This window comes from Notothenia coriiceps, unplaced genomic scaffold, assembly GCF_000735185.1.
Source record: "Notothenia coriiceps isolate Sejong01 unplaced genomic scaffold, NC01 NC01_scaffold00037250, whole genome shotgun sequence".
Classification (NCBI taxonomy): domain Eukaryota; kingdom Metazoa; phylum Chordata; class Actinopteri; order Perciformes; family Nototheniidae; genus Notothenia; species Notothenia coriiceps.
The window spans coordinates 3,840,258-3,862,852 of NW_011369951.1; the positions used below are offsets into that span (position 1 = coordinate 3,840,258).

Below are 22,595 nucleotides of genomic sequence, written 5' to 3' on the forward strand. Positions count from 1 at the left end.
TATTAACAGCTAAAAACGGTTAACTCCTGTACCATACAAAACAATATGTATTATATTAATTTGTATTCTTATCAAGCTTTAAGATTATTTTCACTTTACAAAAAGCGCTGATGTTGGCTTTCTGACCTCCTCTGGCTCTGTAAGTGTGTAGTTTAATCATCACTGACACGTCTATTTCTCTTTGGCTCTTTCTGTGTGCGGGCTTACACACAAAGACATAAACATGACTGTGAATACTGATGTGAATGGTTGAAATGTGGAATGTGTAAAGAAGAATGGATTCATTATTGATTTTGTGAATAATGCAAGCATGACTACTACATTCACTGCGAAGCACATTACAGATATTTAACACTTTAGTTATATGAGCATGGATCTGAAAGCTGTACTACAGAACAAATATGATATTTGCTGATATTTGATTATACAGTCAAGCACATGGCTGTGACCCTACATTCATCACACCACACCAAGATGTTTAACCGTGTGAAGAATGTGGATTTGACATGAAGCAGACCGTGCCGCAGTGAGTTAGCGCTGATATTGATGCGTGAGTGAACAGTGCTGCTTTGAGTGGAGACGTGCTGGGATGAAAGCAAGCCTTTAAGACCTGATTAGCTTCTCCTCCACATGATCAATTTATCATGGGCCACAAAAAGATAGTGTGGGTTATTGACACAGACACACTGCTGTGGTAGGTATAAAATAATTCACAACTATTTATTTCCTTTTAAAGAGTCTAGGTACACAACAAGTCAAAGTTGTGTCTATATTCTGTGATTTGTAGATATCAGTTTTACATCTTATTTTGTGTACAATTTATGTTTGTGGTTGGCAATTTTCTCAGAAATATGTGTATAGTCACTGAGAAATATAAAACCCTTTTAGTAAAATGCATGTGTGCAAAGTTTATCATAAATTCATGTTGCATGTTGACAGGTTTGTCTATAACTTTTACGAATATGAAAAACTCCATAATCTCATACACACTTCACGCTTTCATGGCACAATTTGCCACAGCAGACTGGAGTACTTCCTGAAATGATTGTTATGCACTGGATCCAGAATGCCCTTTTGAATCCGGAATCAATCGTGACTCCAAACTACAGCCAGCAGAAAATAACGCTATGTTCCAAATTGCTTACTATTCTTTAACTTTAAGTACAACGCCAGTCAGACTAATGTGCTAGATAACCTGTGGCCATATGTGTTGTTGGAGAGCTACACTGTGCATGTCTGAGTCCATCCAAGTGGGAAAAAGTTTGACAAACGTTACATAATCTACTCGAGCCACCTGAAAGCATTTAGTTCCTTCAGAAATGATTGTAAGTGATGATTTAGTGCACACTTTGTGTACAGTAAGCTGCATATAAACCCTCCAAAGGATACACTGCAGCTCCTCCATCTTCCCCTCCCCTCTCTTCCCTTTCTCTGCCCTCTTTTGATCTGCCTTTCTCTCCCCCTCAATCACATTGACAGCAGCGTGATGTCAGGCTGCAGGAATTCACTCTGTAATTTGTGCCTGTGCAGCGGTGGGTGTGTACATGCAATGCACATGTTCTGTGTGTTAATGTCCACACACACTCCTGTTTGAATGTGTGTGTGCTGGAGGAAAGAGTAAAGAGGTTTATTCTTTTTGTGGCACACCTGCTTCCTCACCTTTAACCCTCTTGACTTTAACAGCCCTCCCTCTGCTTTACAGTACTTCCAGCAGAAGTGAAGTCATCACTAAAAAGCCAGCTTGTTTGAGCTTAGAGACAGCAAGAGTGGGAAGAGTGCTCAAAGTTATATTGACTAAGTGTGGGTACATTGGGGAAAGTTATGTGGGGCAGGGGTGTGGTGCTGGCTTAGATTATAAGTCCCAACAGTCACAGAAAAGATCCAAAATCATAAAGCCCCAAAATAATAAGCTTAATGGTTTTCTAAAGTGTTCAGATGTGCGATGAAATGACTTGATTGGCCTTAAAGACAGACTTTATGAGGGGGTATGAGTTGCTGACTGGCTGGCAGGCGCGCTTGGTGAGTTCATTGCCTAAAAGCTCTTTGAATGAAAGAGCCTTTTGACCTGGTAGCTTTTCGGAGAAACCTTGGTGGTCCCGGCTAGACAAGCCCGAAACTGCCAAGTGTTTCCAGTAACAGCTTTGCTGTTGGCTTCGGACATTGTCCTCGCTGCTTAATGAGAGCACAAGGTAATGGAAGGGCCTCAGGGACGAAAGGGAAAGAAGGAAAGAGAACTTATGAATGAATAAGAAAGCTGTTTTTATTAATACTGCTAATTTTGAGTGTGGCTCAAGGGATGGCAGTGGTCCACCACTTTGGTCCATACTTAAATATCTCTATATCTTATATCTATAAGTATGAAATGGATTGCCAGTATCATTTTTGTACAAATATTAATGGAGCCCAGATGATGTTTTTAACAAATTAAGTGATGCACTCTACAAGTACCATCATCGGGTCAACACAAAAATAATCACATTTGAAATACCCTTTGCTTCGATTCTGTTTTAAGGCTATCAGATGTCATCAGAATACGATTAAATGTGCAAGGATTTGAACCTGTGCAATGAAATTCCCTGTTCTTTACCAAAGCCTGTATATACTGTAAGAAGGGAAATTGTCACCGGAGTGAACAAGACATGTTCAGGTGACCAATATTTTGTGAAGAAAAACTTAAAATAAAACCCAATAGAACAAACCCCGTTAGCCACGTAACTGTATATAAGAAGCCATTGTAAGTTTGTTAGCATTCAGCTCAAACCGTAACCAAAATAAAGTTTCTGGATCTGTGTGTGCTACAACCTTGATCCTCTAGAAAAGCTAGTGTATGTACCTTCATATGCATACCTGAAGTTAAAAGTCATAGAGAACGTTAAACCAAAAAAAAAACATTCATTAATCCTTCCTCCGTGTAAAATCGTGCTTGTGCTTGAATGATTCTTTTCAATGTGTTGCCTTTAATGCCGAAACCAAGCCAAGCAGCCAAGTCCCTTGTATTAAATCTTAGCACCTGTTAATCATAACATCACCTCCTGGCAGCGATCCCTGCTCACAAAATGAAAAATGATTGGAGTTTGTTCAATCTGCTTTGACAAAAACGCCCAACACTGACTGGATGGGATTAGTAAGAGGACAAAGCATCGGTTTAGTAATCTGGGCAGTTTTACACATGTCATACACGTTCATTCAGGATGTTATTATGAGTACTTCAACAGATGAAAAGCATGATGTATTATTATTGCGTATGAAGCACAGGAACCAACATGATAAGTGTTGGATAATATTGTGACTTCAGGAGTAGAACAACACAAATCTATTTCATTTTCATTTCAAACCTTTATTTAACCAGGTGAATCTCATTGAGATCATTGATCTCTTTTTCAAGGGAGACCTGCTGCAAGTAGGTTCCACATGAAGACATAAAAACAGAAAACAACAGAAAAACTAAAAAGGACATCATACAACATAGTTACAGGGATTTACAATGTACATGCCTAACAACATTTACAGGTACCAACAGTATCAGATTGCATAGCATCTATCCGAGCTTTCAAAACAGGCAGTGGAACCAAATTGCTCAGTTTCCATTCTTTTTGCAGACTGTTCCAAGTTAGTGGAGCTGCGCACCTAAAAGCTTTCGTCCCTAAGACAGTCCTAGCACTTGGCACATTTAATAAAACCACAGCATGAGATCTCAGGCAATAGCTACTTTCAACTCTCTGTGTGATCAGAGAGCAGATGTAAGATGGTAGTTTACCTAACAAAGCTTTATAAATGAACATGTACCAGTGACTGAGCCTCTGTACAGTTAGTGAAGGCAAACCTGCCCTGGCATACAGAGTACAGTGATGAGTTAATACTTTACAGTTAGTGACAAATCTCAGCGCATTGTGATAGGCGGCATCTAACTTGATCAGGTAAAGGGCAGGTGCATTCATATAGATCAGATCACCATAGTCCAGCACAGGTCAAAAGGTCACAGCCTTTTCCTGGCCTCAAGTGAGAAACAGGCCTTGTTTCTGAAAAAGAAACCTAACTTCCCCCTCAGCTTTCTAAGCAGATTATTAACCTGAAGTTTAAAAGAGAGGCAATCATCAAGCCAGATACCAAGGTATTCATAACAGGCAACCACTTTGAGTACTTGTCCTTGTGTAGTAACAATATCCAAAGTGGTCTCCGGTGTCTTTTTGGCTTTTGAAAATACCATTACCTTGGTTTTTATCAACATTTAAAATAAGCTTAAGCTCCGCGAGCTGCGTCTGGATAATATGAAAAACAGCCTGTAATTTAACAGCAGCCTCCTTAATGGAGGGACCTGCACAATACATCACGGTATCATCCGCATAAAAATGTAAAGTTACTCCATCCACATGTTGACCTAAGCTGTTGATGTAGATGGAGAATAAAAGTGGACCTAAAACAGAACCTTGTGGAACACCATTTGTAATGTTTAACCACTCAGAAGTGAGCCCATCACAATGAATACATTGGGACCTTTCAGAGAGTAGTTCACAAACCACCCCACTGCATGGCTGGATATGTCAATACTGGCTAGCCTCTGCCTCAGGATATGATGATCGACGGTATCGAACGCTTTGGAAAGATCAATAAACAGAGCTGCACAAGTCTGCTTTTTGTCTAAGATATTAGCAATATCATTCACCACTTTCATTGTGGCAGTGATGGTGCTATGTTGCTTTCTGAAGCCTGACTGATGTTTAGACAGGATGTCATTTTTACATAAAAACTCCTTTCCCTGTTCACTCACAAATCTATCCAAAGACATCATCAGAGAAATATATGTATTCCCTACCATGAACATTTCAAATGTGCTAAATGTGCCCTAAAAGGCTCTCACAGGGTTATCCAAGGATCCAAGCAACAGATGGCGGCCAATTAACTGTGTGTGTTTGCAGTTTAGTCTTCACACCTTCTCCGAGCTGACGACAAAGACAACACAGCACTGTCATGGAGGAAATATGTGCGAACGCAGCGTACACAAACATTTTAAGAGCCAGTGTTTTTGCCTCCTTCGGCAAAGCAAGGCCCAGAGGAAAATTCCAAACAGTGACTTTATTATGCCGCGCTTTCATTTGGCACCGCTTTCCAAATTCACACCTTGTGTTTATTTAAATTTGGACTGTTATGCTGGTGTCACGGATGAGTTTTATCATATCTACTTAAGTGCAAACTGTTTTTCTCACGTTCAAACTGTTTATTTTAGATATAAATCTTGATAATAAAAGCTCAATATGTTAACTTAATGATGCTAGTATATTTTGGCTTTGTCTTGATCTCATTCAAATCTTAAAGGCCAAGTGGATACTTGGATAATGGAAGAAAGGTGTTTCATGCTGTGTAACTACAATTCAACACATGTTCTCACATCAGTTCATGTACACAAGGCAGTAGAGCCCTGGCCAGCATTGTTGCACGCTTGCTCACCATTCCAGTGTTTCCAATTTTGACCGCTTTCCTCCAAGTTTCAGGATCATCGCGCGCCAGACATATAACACTGATCTCAAAACTTCTTTATTCGACTCCCGCCTCGACAGTGAGGGAGCGATTTGGAGATATATAAGATCCAATACGAAGCTATTCTCCTGGCCCCTCAGTGAACCTTTTCATGAACTATGTGATATATCTCTGATCCATCTTGGAGATTTTGCAGATACGTGATACTTGCATATGTAGGAATCCCAGCGGGACCGCGTTACATGTCTGTGACCTTTGAATTGGTTGCGCAATCTCTGCTCAAATCTGCAGACTTTTATGCAAGTGTGTGTTTCATAGTACATTTCAACAGTGAGTGAAAGTTGAGTTCATTATGTATCTAGTGCTTAAGAAAGGTTACAAACGGTTCTGTAAACTTAACATACTGGACAAGAACGGTTTGCATGGACACTACGTATATCTATACAAACACACACTGCGTATATCTATACAAACACACACAGTGAGTGCCTGTAGCCCAGATCTCTGAGTAAGTCATGTGGAGTCTGTCTTAGACTGCAGGGAATTACCTCAGCTCTGAATCATGTGGCGCCTTGCCGAGAGTGTGCACAATGCAATCATCTCGCCATGTTTCTTCCTCATTAACTGTCAGAGGGCCTCACACAGAGGGTGGACACACACAGAAACACGTTGCATAAAAGGCACACTTAGGCGTATTCAGTTGGAGTGGTGTGATTTTGGTCTGTTGCAACTTTGGACCAAGTTTGAAATATAGTATTTTACAATTTTAACATCTTTTTTTGTTTGTTTCATTTGCGGGACGGAAAAGGGGAATGCCAATGTTATGTATCAGAAATGCCATTAACTAGTGGCAAGGTGGAATAAGTCTCCATATTTGTACTTTTACAGCAATATTATAGTAAACAAACATTACATTCTGCAACAGGAATTCTACCAAAGAAACAATAAGGTAGTATGCTGTCTTGATAGTATACAGAAACATATATACTAAGTATTCAAATGATCCCTAGCAGGTATGTGAGCAGGACCCTATCACAGATATGTTATTCACTATATTTTACTACTGGAACGTTATCACTAACAAATGATCATTTAACACTCTAAATACATGTACACATATACCTTACAAATAGTAATGTATTTGGTTAAACTGATATATCAATTGATTTCATTTAATTTGTAGCTGATCCCTTTTTTTCATTCAAGTAAAAGTCAATTGCTTCGTCACATTTTAGAAAGCCATCACTATTTCAGAGATACCAGGAGGAGAACTTTATCATTCATTACCAGAAGCACACTTCAAATGTTAGTATGTTGTGTTGCCTAATGGATACAAATGTCTAAATAAATGTCAGTTAGTAGCACACTGTTGTGAAATACCATCTTAAGCCGAAACAGGAACTCCCGAGCTCAGTTACTTGGAAACATTTTGATATGAGCCGCGCTGGGTAGAAGGTGATGTCATGTCTTTGGGCAGATTATTGTCTCTCACATCAAACACACACAAAATGAGTTTCAGCACGTTTTCATTCCAGTGCTGCTTTGTCTTTTGGGTATATTTACTTAAGCTGAGCATAATGCTGAAAAATAAATACATTACGGGCTTACAGTTGTTTGGCATGTAGGGCTGCAGTTTACAGCATACATCTATTTATCATAGTTCCATCTATCATAGTCAGTGAGTCACTAAATGGCCCATTCATAAACCAGATGTCACAAGAATACACTGTTCACTACAAACAGACCTTGGTAGGTAGCCATGATGCTTTTTTATTCGTACGTCATCTCCTCAGATGTTACGCCTTTTTACGATCACTCCCAAACCATCAGACCACCTATCTATCATCATCTTTAGTAAAGACAAAGAAAGTACACAAAAAAACCACAGCGCTCGAGTGGCTATATCCTCTGGCAGCCGCAGGACTGATTTTGGCCGCCTTTTTCTACTCATTTAACGTCAAAGGAAAATGAATTAGCCGTGAATGGCGGTCAAAGCACTGAAGGTCCAGATCCAAAAAGCCTTGGAACTGTCTGAAAATGTGCGCTATAACCGTGCTTTGTGGCCGGCGGTACGACCGGGCGATGATGACTCTATTCCGCTGAGTGACTAATAATAACATGGAAGGCAATGACGACATGTTGCGCTGAGCCGATGACTAACGTGGGTCTGAATGTGACACGTAGGTTTCCTTTACGGCTTTTTTTGCATCATGATGAAAGATCAGTTGTATCAATAACGTGTGACGAGATCCAAATGCACAGTATGACATGTGAGAAACAAAAGTTATGTCGAGGCATGCACAGCCTCCAAAGACGTTGAGAGATTGGAAAGCCCAGACTCAAAGATTTCTGCTGCCTTTGGTAATGTACCGAACATTTTTGTGCTCACAATGGTTGGAGCTGATTAAGTGAAAGTGGGATCCATATCTACTATTGCCAAAATCCTCTTGCCAGAAAAAGCTCAATTAAAACATCTCATCAGGCACAAAGTAACTCCTGGAACCCAACAAACCTCAAAGATTGATTACACATGTACGAGCATCTGAGAGTGTTTTGTTCTTTAAAGCCCTTTAAAGGTCATGGATTCAAATTGGCACATTTTATATTCTGTTTGTTGTGTTGCCTGTGAGTACAGCCGAAAACATAGCTTCCAGGGCCAAACTAATAATAATAATGATGTTAAATATCCCTCATCTCTTCAACAGGTAGAGGAACATGCGGTCCCGCAGCAACAGTCTGGAGGACGTGACCAAGGCCAATCCGGAGCAGGAAAAATCTGACTCACGCAAGGGGTCTGTAGAGCGAGAGGTGCCCTCAGGAAGGGCCGAGCGCCGCAGCAGACACCGGGAGCCGCCGGATGACACCGGCACCATTCAGAGGAATCACAAAACGGCCAAGAACAGCCCCTGTGCCGGTGGGAGTGGAAGTGGAAGTAGTAGTGGGAGTGGGAGTAGCGGTGCTGCAAAGGGAGCTCGGAAGGAGAAGACCAGGGACCTTTCCCGAGATGACCTTGTCTTTCTTCTTAGCTTGCTGGAGGGAGAGCTGCAGGTAATCCAAAGTGTATGAGTGAGCCTTAGAACAATTAGTCGGTCCAGCAGACATGGCAAACGCCCTAGTTGGACATATCGTCAGAAACAATGTGTCAGTGGGCCCTAAAGATGGACTGTGTTAATGGACAGGCAACAGCTGAGGCTACTTCCTGTCATTCCAGCCCTGGATCCAGGAATCTGCTGGCACCGTTTGTATGATAGGAACAAGGCAAAGGCTGCATTACGGGCTGAGGCTTTAGAAGCTACATACAAAGAATCAAAGTCAACAAAGATAGAAGCATCTATTGGAGGTGATTTTTAAGTCTGAATCTGTGGGCCTGCCTTCAGATAAAGCCTGGGAAAAGTTGCCCCTTAGCTTGCTTAGTTTTGCCCTATTTGTAGATGCCTGTGGGATTTTTTTATTTAATCTTAAAGACACTTAAGAAGAGAGCCAAGTTCATGAGTAAATGTCCCTCACTAAAACGTAAGCCTTTAACCATCATTTGTTAAGAATAGAATCATCTCTGCATATTGGAAGTCTGCTTCATAAAGTTAAATCTAACCAAATCCACCTTCTTCCCCGACTACAGGCCAGAGATGAGGTGATCACGATCCTGCGGGCAGAGAAAATGGACTTTGCACTGCTGGAGGCCAAATATGGCTTTGTCACACCGCCAACAGTCCTGCAGTCCCTGCAAAGAGACGCCATCCAGGGCAAGGCTGAAATGTTCCAAGAGGACATCTACGAGAAGCCAATGATAGAGGTAACAGCAACTCTCAATCAGAATTAGCGACCGCATATATGGGTCTGAAATAAGCTCCATGACAGGTGTCTCCTATGTGCTTCCCCCCCCCCCCCCCACAGCTAGACAAGCTAGTAGAGAAGCAGAGGGAGACGCACCGGCGGATGTTGGAGCAGCTCCTGATGGTGGAGCAGTCGCACAAACAGGCCCTGTTCAAGCTGGAGGACGAGAAGAGGAACCACGGAGAGTTCATGAAGAAGAGCGATGAGTTCACCAACCTGCTGGAGCAGGAGCGCGAGAGGTCAGTGAATCAATCACCACGAGCAAGCTATTAGCTCAATTGTTTCTTCAACCCTGCAGTGTCAAAATGTATTTAAGTTGGCTTCCTTGGAGATATTTTGGTGACATGTGATCTAAATGCAATTACTAATAACATCACGTCTCAAATGCTGATTTTGGATGCCCAACTACATTCTTCCATCAACCTCAAGAAATCGGGTGCCAATGACCACGAGGCCATTTTGATTCCTGTTTTTCAAAGCCTTGTCAGAATGTTCTTCCTGACATCAGTAGAGTTTTATTTAAATTATGACTACAAAGAAACAACATACGAATGACATATTATGGGATACTCAAGTGGATGTTATACTAAGTTGCAGCAGTTTTAACTTCTGACTACTAAGCAAGTTTCGCATGAAGTAGTATCGGATGGGACTAGACATTCCACAACGAGAGGTTATAACACATTTCAGATCCCAGACCTTAATTAGACTGCCTGATCCATTAAGATCTAACAGGCAGAACATAAAAAGCCACAAACTATATCAAGTGACATTCATGTCATCACCACACATCATGCATGAGTTCAGCCCCTAAATGCAGTATCTAAGTGAAGCCAAATTTACGACTGATGCGGCTTTCCTATTTTAGGATTATCTGTCATCTCTGCTGTCCCTACAGTACAAGTGTCTTTAGGAATCAATGTCAACACACACATGTTGGACGGCATCTAGAGTCATTTCAGCATTTAGAGGAGAAGAGCGATCAAATGTGTGTCTTTTTCTATGACAATGAGATGAAGGATAAGGATAGTGGCCTTAAATAAGCTTAAGCGCATTGCTCATAATTAGCTTGTCCGCTAGTCAAAGAGTTGTTAGAGTCCTCCTTCCAATCCTATGTAATGTTAGCATTAAATCAAATTGTTCTTCAGGATTACAGGGGAAACAAAAACAAGAGAATTCCATTATTGTTTTTCCCATGACCTGTAAATAGGTACTTAACTTTTATTATCACTGTTTATTGACCAAACGCTGTAGCACACCAACGTTTTTTGTTTTTCTGGAGAGGGTCCAGGGACCGAGAGTCGAGAGAGAGGGGCAAGAGTTTGTTCACAGATCATTTCGGTTTGAGCTTGGATACACAAATAAGCTTTAACTTCACAGCTTTGTTTTATGGTAGCACTGAGGATATACAGTATGTGAAGAGATACAGGGGAGGTTCCAGGACAATTGTTGAAACAGGTTTGTTTTACCAATAGAAAGCACTTTAAATGGAAACTATTTGTGCAACTGAAGATTGTGACTACCATGCTGTATAAGTCCTGAAGCTCAAATGAGTGAACTACCATCAGGGCTGATACAGGGGGTCAAGCCTGGACAAGGTGGAGCAAACTTTTAAATAGTATCACCAAAATAAATCAGGAACGACTAGCAACTAAGAGTTTTCCTGATGACATGGAAAACAGACTTTAGCCTGTACAGAAAGACCAGTGTAGATTGAAATGTCTTTGTTATAGTCAATATGGTGTTTAAAATGTAGCCCTTATCCAACAAATTTTTAAAAGTGTTGGTACGTGTCATCAGATTGAACAGGGGGAGAACAACAGAGTCATGTTAGCGATGGTTGACTCTTCATATAGCTACAAAATCTCAAATTGTCACATTACTTTTTACCTGGAAACATCATCGTCCCAATCTGATATATTATACCTGCAACAAATCTGAATTGTTAGATTTGTATCTTTAATCACTGCTAGAATGTTTGTACTGTACCAGAATTCCTGGTAGCACTTATTCTATCAAGTGCTATGAATTATAACACATCATTTAGAGGCCTTGATAACATATTACAGCATGTTGTGTCTGTTAGCTGTAATTTCATCTGTGTGATGTAAGCAGACATTGTACTGCGCTTGTGTTAAATATCCAACCTCACACTGGATTACGAGACATTACAAGTATTTTTTCTTACTGTACAGGCATGTTGTCTTAACGGCTCTAATGGTGGAACTGTGATCCATTAAATAGCGTAATGTGAGATAAGTCTGGGACGGAGCTGTTTAACATTGAGACCTAATGTGGAAACATGTCCGACTGATTTCTTCTGTAAATGTCAAACAAGAGAGCCGTCACTGGGCTGTGCTATGTTTACTGCTTCCTCAGCAATATCACATATCATACACACACACACACGCAAGGTATGTGCACTAACCCAAAACCTCACCTACGACTCAAAGGGGCACACTCACGGCCGTAAAACCACACACACACACACAGCACACACGCACACACACACACACACACACACACACACACACACACACACACACACACACACACACACACACACACACACACACACACACACACAAATGCGGCCTCAGCAAATCATCTCACAAAAGAAACACAGCTGGACGTCGGCCCGTGACCTATTTGGGACGGTCACATCATTCCACTTCAGCCGTAGCAGAGTGTTTGAGTTGGACCGGAGGACAGTTTGACGACGGTCTGCGCTTTGTCACCAAGCATGTCAGGAAGGGCAGGCTGCCATGAAAAATAGGCCTCCCTGTCAAGGATCGGGCTAATTACTGCGTGAGAAAAGGCAAAAAGATTTATACGACTGAGAGCAGACCAAAAAAAAGAAGAAGAAAAACGAACCTAATGGCTCTGAGAAGCATCAATCACACTGCATGTTCAACAAGATGCCAGATTACCATGGAAATAGTTGATGATGGTGTATTATGTTCAGTGTCGGGTGCGCCAAAGACTCCAGCCTGAGTAAATGTATAGAATTGAGTCAAAATGTGTGTTAGAATCTGCTGTGTTCATCTGTCCTGAGATTGGACGCAGCTTTATTTGTGTACTCTCAATGGGAGTGTGTGTCACGTGTTAAGTTATGAGGTAAACGTGGCTCCTCTTACTGTACCTCATTCCCTCCTGGAGTTGTTTTCCAAGACAATCCTCACATGAGACATTAGAATTTTTAGTGCCGCTACACAGATAATTACAGTATGAGTTATAACATGGTACTGCCTGTGCACATGAGTTAGAGTACATGTGGGGCTTCATAAAGGAGAGGCCAACAGCATTCATAATATGAACTGAGCAGTTTAGTTTGATGGAGCTCTATTAGAACTTGGGTTTTATTTATTTTGGGTTTGTACATAATTTATATTGGTTATCAAAACAAGCCTTCACTTTGTTCACTGATTATTATTATTACTATTACCATATTACCATTACCAGCAGCCAATACAATTAGGGATAAACTCTGCTGTTGAAACGTCCAGTGCTGATCAGAAAAATAAAACCTTTTATTTCTGTATAACAATCCACTGATCCTCTAAAGCCCTTCGCTCGAGCACAAAACCCAGTTTGTTCAGCGATCCTGTTCTGCTCTGCTCTCCTTCCAGAACATTATTACAGAGGGCTAGAAAAACTGCTAACCCAGAAATAACTTTGACTCCGCTACAGTATAAGGAAACGTATGACTTGACTGAAGAGTGTTTTGAGTTTGGGCATGTATCGTATTAGAGGCACTACGTCACAGCAGGCTTTCATTTCTCTCGCACTGATGCATCATTGTTTCATGCATTTTCGCCCGATGTAATCATTTCCTTTTACGGGGTTCTGGAAAGTTACATCCTAAGGTAAGAGTTGTACATGGGAATGGACTTTAAGCGCTGTACACCTCTGCTGCCGACCCTGAAAGCTCCTAAAAAGCATGCAAATACGGACATGGGGGATGAACTGGACTCCCCTCTGGTAAATTGGCAATCGAGCGACGAGTGATGACCTCATCGGGTACAGCAGGAACAGCAGGAGTGTGAGAGCAAGAGCGGCATCCTAACCATCAGCAGATGTGACTTTAAACATGACTTCAGACACACACACACACACACACACACACACACACACACACACACACACACACACACACACACACACACACACACACACACACACACACACACACACGCTGCATGCAGCTACGCCACGGCAGGCTGTGTGCTGGCCTTTGTTCTTCTGCAGAGAAATGAATTTGATGACCGTCTGTATCCTCTGATTTCATGCATAGCATAACAAAATGACTGATGCTAGTGTGTCATGTGAGAGAGTGCATGGAAATATGAGTCTCCTGCTATCTTTACCATGTAAAGCTACACCAGGCAACTCCACATGTTGATGTCTGCAGATGACAGCAAGGGGCATGAAACACGAACCTGGACACGCAGAACTCCTGTGATGTAATGGCAGTAAAATGTTTACCGGGCCAGCTGGTCTGGGATCATTTTAAACTAGAGGGAGTAGAGAGGCAAAAGGTCTGTTACTGAATCCAGGGTTTGTACAATGTAATACTTTAATTAGTTTAATTTGGCAGTTAAGGATAATAAACACTACCACAAAATCATAAACAGAAAGACTAATGTGCTATATAATGATAAGGTCTTTGGATTTTAATATTGCCAACACTCTGACCTAAGCCTGTTATATATAAGGGCTCACTTAATGGAACAACAAACTGCTACTTCCACCATTTTCTTAAATAATTTTCATTACTTTTTTATAATTTATTTATTTTATTCTTGTTAATACTTGCCGGTGTCCAGGCCTCTGAATAAGTCTGGCATTTTTAATCGGTTGAAAAATGATCAACCGATAAATGAGCGTTGTATGTACAGTAGATTAGCAATTAGCTTAGCTTAGATTAGCATTAGGGACTAAGCCCATTGTCAAACTATGCATCATAGAAGACATTATCGCCGACATCCCAGCTTGGTTTAGTTTGATCTGCTGCCCTCTCTGTCTGATAAACACAGAAGAAATGTGGATAAATCAAACAACATTATCTTATCTCAGACATGTCAGTGTCTGTTTGTACTGTATGTTGGCCAAGGAACATAAAGAATCGTCAGTAGAGGAATGCCAAACATAGAAACACCCTATAGTTCTACCATTAAAGATAAATTACAATTTGATAGTGTCTTGGTTAATATATTTAATGGAGAACATAGTTCGTTTTTTGTTATGTTTTCATAAAAAATATGTTGTGATATTGATAGTGACATCAACAAACCTCTTGGATTTGATTGGCCTATAGTCTGATAGTGTCTTGCAGTCTCAACAGAAATGAAACGTGAACCAAAAGTGGTCGTTACCGCAGAGTTTGTTATTTTGTCCATCCGCTGTATGTTAAAATCTAATCACTGTGTGAGGCCGTATCAATGTCAATATGATCCTAGGCTGCATGACAGCATACACAACACATGAATCAAATGTGCGGGGGTGTTGGATGTCCATCTATTTCCTTACATGATTAACAGTAATGAGATGTGCGTAGTTTCCCCCAAAAATATTTTTTATTTCCTGTATTCAATTAGTCATCATGATGAAGCTCAACAGTTGTTCATTTGCCATAGAAACAAAGCGCTGGGAAAACAGCCCGCAGAGGATATGAAACAAAAGCGCGTTGACGTAATTGACTGGCCGAAGAATAAGTTATTATCACTGAGTTTTCTTATTGTAGATACAAAGCACGGTAGCTGCTGACGTGACACCACATGACCTCCCTCCATTTTGATGGTTCACAGGGCACAACATATATCTCCATGCCATCTGGCTGACTGCAAGCAGTGACATCACTCATGTGGATCAGATCGAGAACATTCTTCCGCGATGTCCTCACTGTCTCTCAGATGCTTATTATCAAGACCTGCCCTATTCTTTGAAACTGAACAGATTTTTTAACGATCTGGGATCTTTGCTTATTAATTATCACTCATCCTGTCTCTGCAGGTTCACCTCAGAGGCAGGTTGTGAACCCTGCATGAAAAAAAAAAGAAAAGTTATACAAGATTGTGAGGAAGTTGTCCAGCAGCTGTTTCACTCTATATACACAGATCTGTCCTCACCTATGCGTTGTTAGGACGTTATCAGTAACTGTAGCTGACATGTGATGGCTGAGGCTTTCCTGAAGCACACCTGTATTCCTCATGAAAATATTTCAGCCTGCTGCAATACATATTATACATTCCTCGTCAAGGCCAGATTTTGATATGAGGAATAGGATTTGGAGAAATCGTCCAAATATATCTTCTAAAAAAAGTCTTGTTTATTAAAGGCTGGTACGGGAAAGTACACACAGCTCTCCTGCGTCAAACACTTCCTTTTATGGGAAAGACAGCTTACTGTGACTCCTCTGTATGACGCTGCTCAGATATTTCAACGCTTTGAAGCCTCACCAGCATGTTGAGGTCAGGAATCACACGGATACGACACATTCAGGGACACCCTCTGAGCACACATATGACACGCAGCCTCCTCTCAAAACACATTCTGACAAAAGAATGCTCAAAAAACCCTCACAGAAAAAGAGAGTCAGAGTTTTGGTCCTTTCTTGGTAAAACTCAATACTGTATCTAGACTGTGGTGGTGGTAGGTAAACGTCAGTGGCTACTGAGCTAATTGGGTCTGATCGGCCAACACTCCCTTTTCTTCTTTGGCCAGATACAGAGCAGATTGCTCCACTGTCTCCTCCACCTCACGCTTATTTATCTGACTGTCAGGTTGACAGGATTAAGAGTAGGCAACTGATCCTCCTTTTCTTTCACTTCACCTTAAAAGCTGTTTAATTGCACAACTTTATCCAAAACCTGGAAGACATTCACTGTGATTTATTTCAAAGCTATGTATTTAAAAAAACGATTTTAAGAAAACTTGCATTCAAAATGTTTTAGTCTGGAGGGTTTAAATAAACGCTTTAATGCTTGAAAAGCGTTTTTTGTAAGCAGTAGTGTAAATAAACATATTGCATGATCAGACAAATGACCTTTTTGAAAAAAGATGTTTAGGTAATGAGGGAAGCTGTTGTTCACAGGTGAAAGGAATGAGCTCATAGCTTTGCCTTTTGGATCTGTTGTGTCGTGTCTCTAAGCAAAGCAATTCCTTTGAATATCATGGACTGAATGCTTGTTTTGTTCTGGTTTCGGCACGGCCCTCTGAACACAGCTAAAGCAGTTCATGATTTCCTGATAAACGATCTCTTTTTGATTTATCATGGAGTTATCTCATACACAAAACATGAAGGTATTCTTTAAAAAGATAGAGACAAGGTGCACCAGGGGTAACTCTGCACTGCAGATGTGCTGGGAGTGGTGCATCAGAAGATGTTAAAAGGCAAAAGGCAGTAACATAAAACAGACAGCACTCACATGAAAGGGGTTTTATGTGTACACCCTTTCCTTAAAGTGCGTGTATTAGTATTAGTCCACTACATCTGCAAACTAGGTGGTAATCTGGCCCAGTCATTCCATGGCGTAATGTGATTACATCTCCCTGACAGAATGCAGCGATTAGACCTCACCGACCGCAAGGACGCAAGACTTACTTCTTGTTTCCAACTTGTTATAAATGAGAACAAAAGCCTAAAATAGAACTTAAATGTTGCAATTCTCTGTGAGCGTGAGAAAAAACACACTTTCAGACTCCTAAAGGGAGTGTGGAGCGCTTTCAGGAAATCTATTAAATCAGTTTTTTCAAAGTCAAAAGAGTGCAGAAGGTGTTGTCCTAAATGAGGTCTCATTATCTGCATTAACCAAGTGGGAACATCACCTTTCCTAACAAGAATTTATGTAAGAGAGTCAAACACTCAGGCTTTTTACAAACGTGTTTCTGTTAAGATATTATTTCATTAAACAAGGACAAAACAGGTATATCTTTGTTATGGCATAATGGCCTCAGCCAAGTGTTCTCAGAGCATTTGAGCAGCATATTTGTAACTTCGAACGTCTGTCAGAGTAAAAAAACAACAACAAGCGAATGGTCAACTGACGAGAACTTGACAAATGAATGTGGTGACTAGGAATCTGCAGGGCTGTTGTATGAGCTAATCTTCTATTTGTGAAAGGAAATAGCACTGAGGGCTGAGGGCCAGGGTCAATGAGGAAAAATGCGGCTAATGTAGAGTTAGCATGACATTTCTACGCTTGCTGTGAACCATGCATGGCCTCTGCTACAACTGGAGACAGTGAAAGATGGCAAAACTCAATTGCAACACACAACAGCGAAACTCAAAGAATGACATGTAAGCTTGACATTGCGGAGGATACATTTACCCGCCAGCAAGAACTAATCTCTCTGATTTACCTTCTTCTCACATTTGTTCTAGCAGACACCTTCTTGAGTTACAGCTTGGTAAAACATGGCAAAGGGAAGCCATGCCATCCTGTCAGGCTGGAAGGAAGCGACAGCGAGAAAGTTGCACATTACGTCTTCGGAGCTGGCAGCTGCAGAGTCTGAACAATGAGACTGAGCCTGTGCTGCCGGCCAACTAGCTGTCCTGATAGTGAGTGAAATATGGAGGAGGAAAGAGCCTGCCTAGATCTGCCAACTCAAATGTCTCATTGTGGTGAATGGGCTATGGGGACAGGGCAGGGATGAATTGTGCAAACAGGGAAAATGAATCAATGGTGGTGACATTTGACCCATTTGCTTCTGAACAAAGACAGGATTGCTGCACTGCTCCGGACCAAGAGTCTAACTCTGGGTTTAAAAAGTGAGGCCAATGAAAAAGGTAATTTAAGTTGCGTTCAGTTAAACTGGGCGCAAAAAGAAGTCTAATTGTGTAGACGTCTATACGAATACATTTATGCTGTAAGTACAAATCATTCACTTTTAAGTCTGAAAAGGTCCGCTTACTAAATTGCTACAATAGCTTTCAGCCACATCACATGACACAGTTGTTCAGGTGCAGCATGGTATGTATGGTGTCTAAGTATGATACATAGTACAACAAATGGTCTACACATGTTTACACCTGCTATAAAAGTAGATCATGAATACACTTAAAGACCTCTGATTACAACAGGACAGTGCATTTTAAACATTTAAAGGTTGAATATAAACTGCTTATAAAGGCTAAATGAGTGATTAAGCAAAGAAAAAATATTTAGAAAATGTATTTTTACGGCAAGTCCATGGCAGATGAGTCTAATACATAATAATAATGAATGTATTTTCTATAGGTGCCTTTCAAAGCTCTCATAAAAAACAAGATACACAATACATAACACCAGCATAAGACAATGCAGTATATAAATCAATCAAATAAACAAAAACAGAGGATGTGTGATGGATAATGATCAGGGTGGATATGTGGATGTGGTTAATGGAGGGGCTTCTGGTGATGATAGGCTCATTTGAACACAGCTCATGACCTCATATCCTGTTTCACCCACTGGGAGGAAGAGTCAGATAAGCCCCACCCATGGGATTGTATTTGGCGCAAAAAATACCTCTTTTGGTTATCTTTCTTCCTCTGCAGCATTAGTGATTTACTGTATGCCACCATTTCACTTTCCTGTGTTGGAGCTTTCCACACCATCTCTACCTCCGCTGGGCACAACAACACAACAACAAAAAAATAAACAACATAGAAGTATAAAAGTCCATATCAAGCTGAAATCTTTTGGTATATATACAGTATTTTAACTGCACATATATTATTTATTGAGTCATTGTGTCAGGAGGGATTTTATGGGAACTGTGTAAAATTGAAATTGCTCATGTAACTTCAGGAAGCACCTGATTTGGAGGTGATAACTGTTCATTAGGGACATTTATAGAGCTTCATTTACTTTTCCCTGACAAAGTTTGTCTGAAAAAACAAAGCTACTATTTAAGGTTTATGGCGGTTTACAGCCTTTTACTTGCAGCTAAGGAAGTTGAATTGTATTTGCACATTCTTTAACATTCATCATCAACTTTTAACTGTTAAAATCCACGCGTTACGTATCAAATATTGAGGAAGGGAAAGTAAGAAAGTGACTTTATGGTTATCGTGGGGGTGACAAAATCACTGCGAGCGAACCAGTCGAGACTGAGGTGGTCCAGTGTGAGGATGTGATATGGAAACCGACTTTTTAAACTTGGTTGATTGACTGTTTGGCAGGGAACAATAGAGAGCTGTCAAAGGGACCACCCTGTCGCAGTGCATCCTGGGATATTGACAAGACTCTCAGACTGCCCAGGAAATAAGAGCCACGGTTGGGTTTTAAATTCCCTCAGCCCAGATCCGATGGAAGGTGCTGGAGATGATTGATGAGAAGGTTTTCCTGTTAGCTTATGAGACTGGAGAATAAGCTGGCACTGCTCTTTTTCAGGGTTGAGCTACAAAGGTAAACATTATCTTTTCAGACACACCTTATCCCTCAATAGCAAAGAGGGAGGACATTTTTTAAACTATCTGTGAGTCATTTTGTGAGAAATATTTTTCATAAAAGAGCTATCTTTCACGTAAAACATTGCAGGAATGTAATTTAACTTAAAATAAAACCAAATGCAGCCTTTTTATGGAGGGAGACTAGCAGTGCCAAGCTAACTTATGTGCCACTGCTTGATAAGTTATATTCACGACGACGATGTGGAATACACTTCTTTAGCTGCAACAAAAAAAACGTCCACCTTCCTCTGCCCAAAACAGCCAACCGCATTCATCCTAGAAGTCATTTCCAGAGTGAAACTGCCTTTCTGATCCGAACCCAAAACCTCAATTATAATGCATTTTTCCAAAATGTAGTTAAGCAGTCAATTTAGTTTGAATTAGAAATCCTGGAGTTGGGTTGACCTGGCAGCCTCAGTGAACGCTGGCACATTGTTTGATATCATTGCAACATTAAAGGATTAAGACGTGGGGAGATAATATTTTGCAGCAGGACTTAAGATCGCTTGTACACAATAAAAGCCAGGGATGAAATCAGACATTTGTCAAAGTCCAGTGGCTGACTTCTCAAGAGATTTGGGATTGAAACCAAGCAACTAGTGCTGGCAGAAAAGGCTGGGTGGGTTGTATGACTAAAGGGCGGAAAAACGGTTTGGAGGGTCGATCCAGTTTCAAGAGCCTCTAGTGAAGTAGGAGAAAGAGGAAGTATGCCTGTCAGCAAAGACAAAAAGGAAGGTTGGACACTAAAACCCATACGAGGCTTCTGGAAAGAGCCGAGTGTAACGGTCAATGTTTTACGTATGATATATTTTGTAGTCTCCTGGATGAATAAAGCCAGGCTTCTTATCACATTCCTTCAGAAAGACACTGATGTTTTGTTACAGTGTACCTGCAGTCAGGACACAAGAGGGAGAATAAATGCTATGCCTGGATCTCTTTAATTTAATGTAAGTACAGCGTGAGCTCATTTCGAAAGCCCACTCCTTCTTTTTTTTTTAAACAAAGAAAATGATGAGCTCACATTTCGACAAGCCGTATTTTACAGCCAGTTTATGCTCAGCCTGGAATATAAAAAAAATGGGTTCAGCTGCTTATCCTTTTTGCTCAGTTACTGTAGGCCTTGGTGTCGTTTCAGAGGGACTGGATGGCATCCACATTTTTAGGATCAAATGAAAAACTGATTTGGCAATTGTTTAGAGCCAACAGACAAATATACAACCATTTGTACACAACGGCTCAGTGTTGAAAGGTAGGCATTTGATGGGAAGTTGGGTCAAAAGGTTATTTTAGGGTTGATTTGGACAATGTTTTAGAGCCCCAGTTAAGCCCAAGCTACACAGGTGGAGCTGAGTGTCATGCAGAGATCAATCATAATCCTTCCTTGTATAACTATCTTTAAAAAGAATGAAAGACTTTGCTCGCCAAACACAAATCTAATGGGGAAGCTAAATAATACAACTTTAACATTTGCAAACATTTCATTGGATAACTCAGAACAGAAGAGGACAGAAGTGTATTTACAGATCCAGATGTTACATTTCTGAAATATCTCGTAAAACCTCTCAAGGCTAGGCATCCTGCCAGAGCTAATTGCACTAAAAGAAAAGAGAATCACCATTGATCCTCATCAACACTGGACAAAGCTAAACCTCATAATCCTCAGTGCTAAAATGCCTCTCTGGAATCCCTCCAGATGTGAGCCATCTGTTGTGTTCAGTCACTGAGGTGAGACTAGTCGTGTCTCTGCAGACGGTGACATCACCCAGACAAGAGACGGGCTGAAGTCCAACATTCAGGCCTTTCATTAATAACGCTGCTGATGGGAGGCTTTCACGCAGCCCCTTGACATGCACTGAGGTATCCCACCAGTGCACTTCATCAACTTTAGAGGTGTTTTCTGTCACAGGGACACTGAAACACCATGGCTGCACTTTACCACAGTATCCCTAACATGCTCCTTCATTTGCTTCCCTGAGAGGTTTCAGATGTTATGGAGTGGCTTGGTGTAAAGTCACGGTTAAAGCAGCTTCAAAATGGAGCAGGTCTGACCTCTTCAAACCAGGTTGCAGAATTAAAAAAGGTGACCTAAAGAATACTATGGACGGATATCCGTTTACGGGCTTCAGTACACACATATGGAGATGGATCTATGGTATTCATGTATTCCTTTATTCCATCGATTTTACATGACATCAAACTATTTAAATTATGTACTTCATTTCTCTTGGTCTTTTTTGGTTTCCATTACCTTAAGTTGGACGAACTGGTAGACATCCTGCACAATCCTTCCATTATTATATAATCACTGTTATCAGACAACTGCAAAAGTACACTGTACACTACTGTTTTGACTATAGTGTCTATGCTTTATATGAGAATACTACTGTGTACACTACTATGTGTACTATGTTGAAAACTAAGCTGTGTTCTTTGTGTGTACTACAATACGCTCTACACTAGGATAGGACCTGGTTCCACATGTGAGTCAAGTTAAACTGAAACCAATAAATTCAATTATATATGACCTCCTCCCCAGGACAATCATTCTATAGTGACAACAGGAGACCAACGGATGACACATAGCCAAGATAAAAACATGTCTTTTAAAGGGATGATAATGTTGAGACAACAAATACAGATGTCATACAACAATCTCTGAGATATTGAAGCAATGACGTGATGACTAAATGGTACGAGTCTGCTTCTTCTCAATTTAATTCAGAGACAATGTGAGGCCAGTTGCCAAGTCACTGCATTACATTACATTAATAAAGGATGAACGCATGGACAGGAAGTGAGCAGACATTAGAAAAAGCTTTTGTCCAGTATCCCAAAACGCCCCCAGTGAGCG

At 40.8% G+C, this 22,595-nt stretch overlaps 2 protein-coding genes across 2 annotated transcripts in view; both read left to right on the forward strand.

The window, feature by feature from the left end:
* LOC104966729 (zinc finger protein Aiolos-like) overlaps positions 1-22,595 on the forward strand; it is a 596,491-nt gene that overhangs the window by 227,915 nt on the left and 345,981 nt on the right. The gene's annotated exons all lie outside the window — the stretch shown is intronic.
* The window catches only part of filip1l (filamin A interacting protein 1-like), a 92,490-nt gene that overhangs the window by 13,702 nt on the left and 56,193 nt on the right, over positions 1-22,595 (forward strand). Inside the window, exons 2-4 of the mRNA XM_010795973.1 lie at positions 8,181-8,523; positions 9,095-9,268; positions 9,370-9,548. Of these exons, the coding sequence (XP_010794275.1) occupies positions 8,191-8,523; positions 9,095-9,268; positions 9,370-9,548 (686 nt within the window). The 5' untranslated portion in view covers positions 8,181-8,190. The remainder of the gene's footprint in view (positions 1-8,180; positions 8,524-9,094; positions 9,269-9,369; positions 9,549-22,595) is intronic.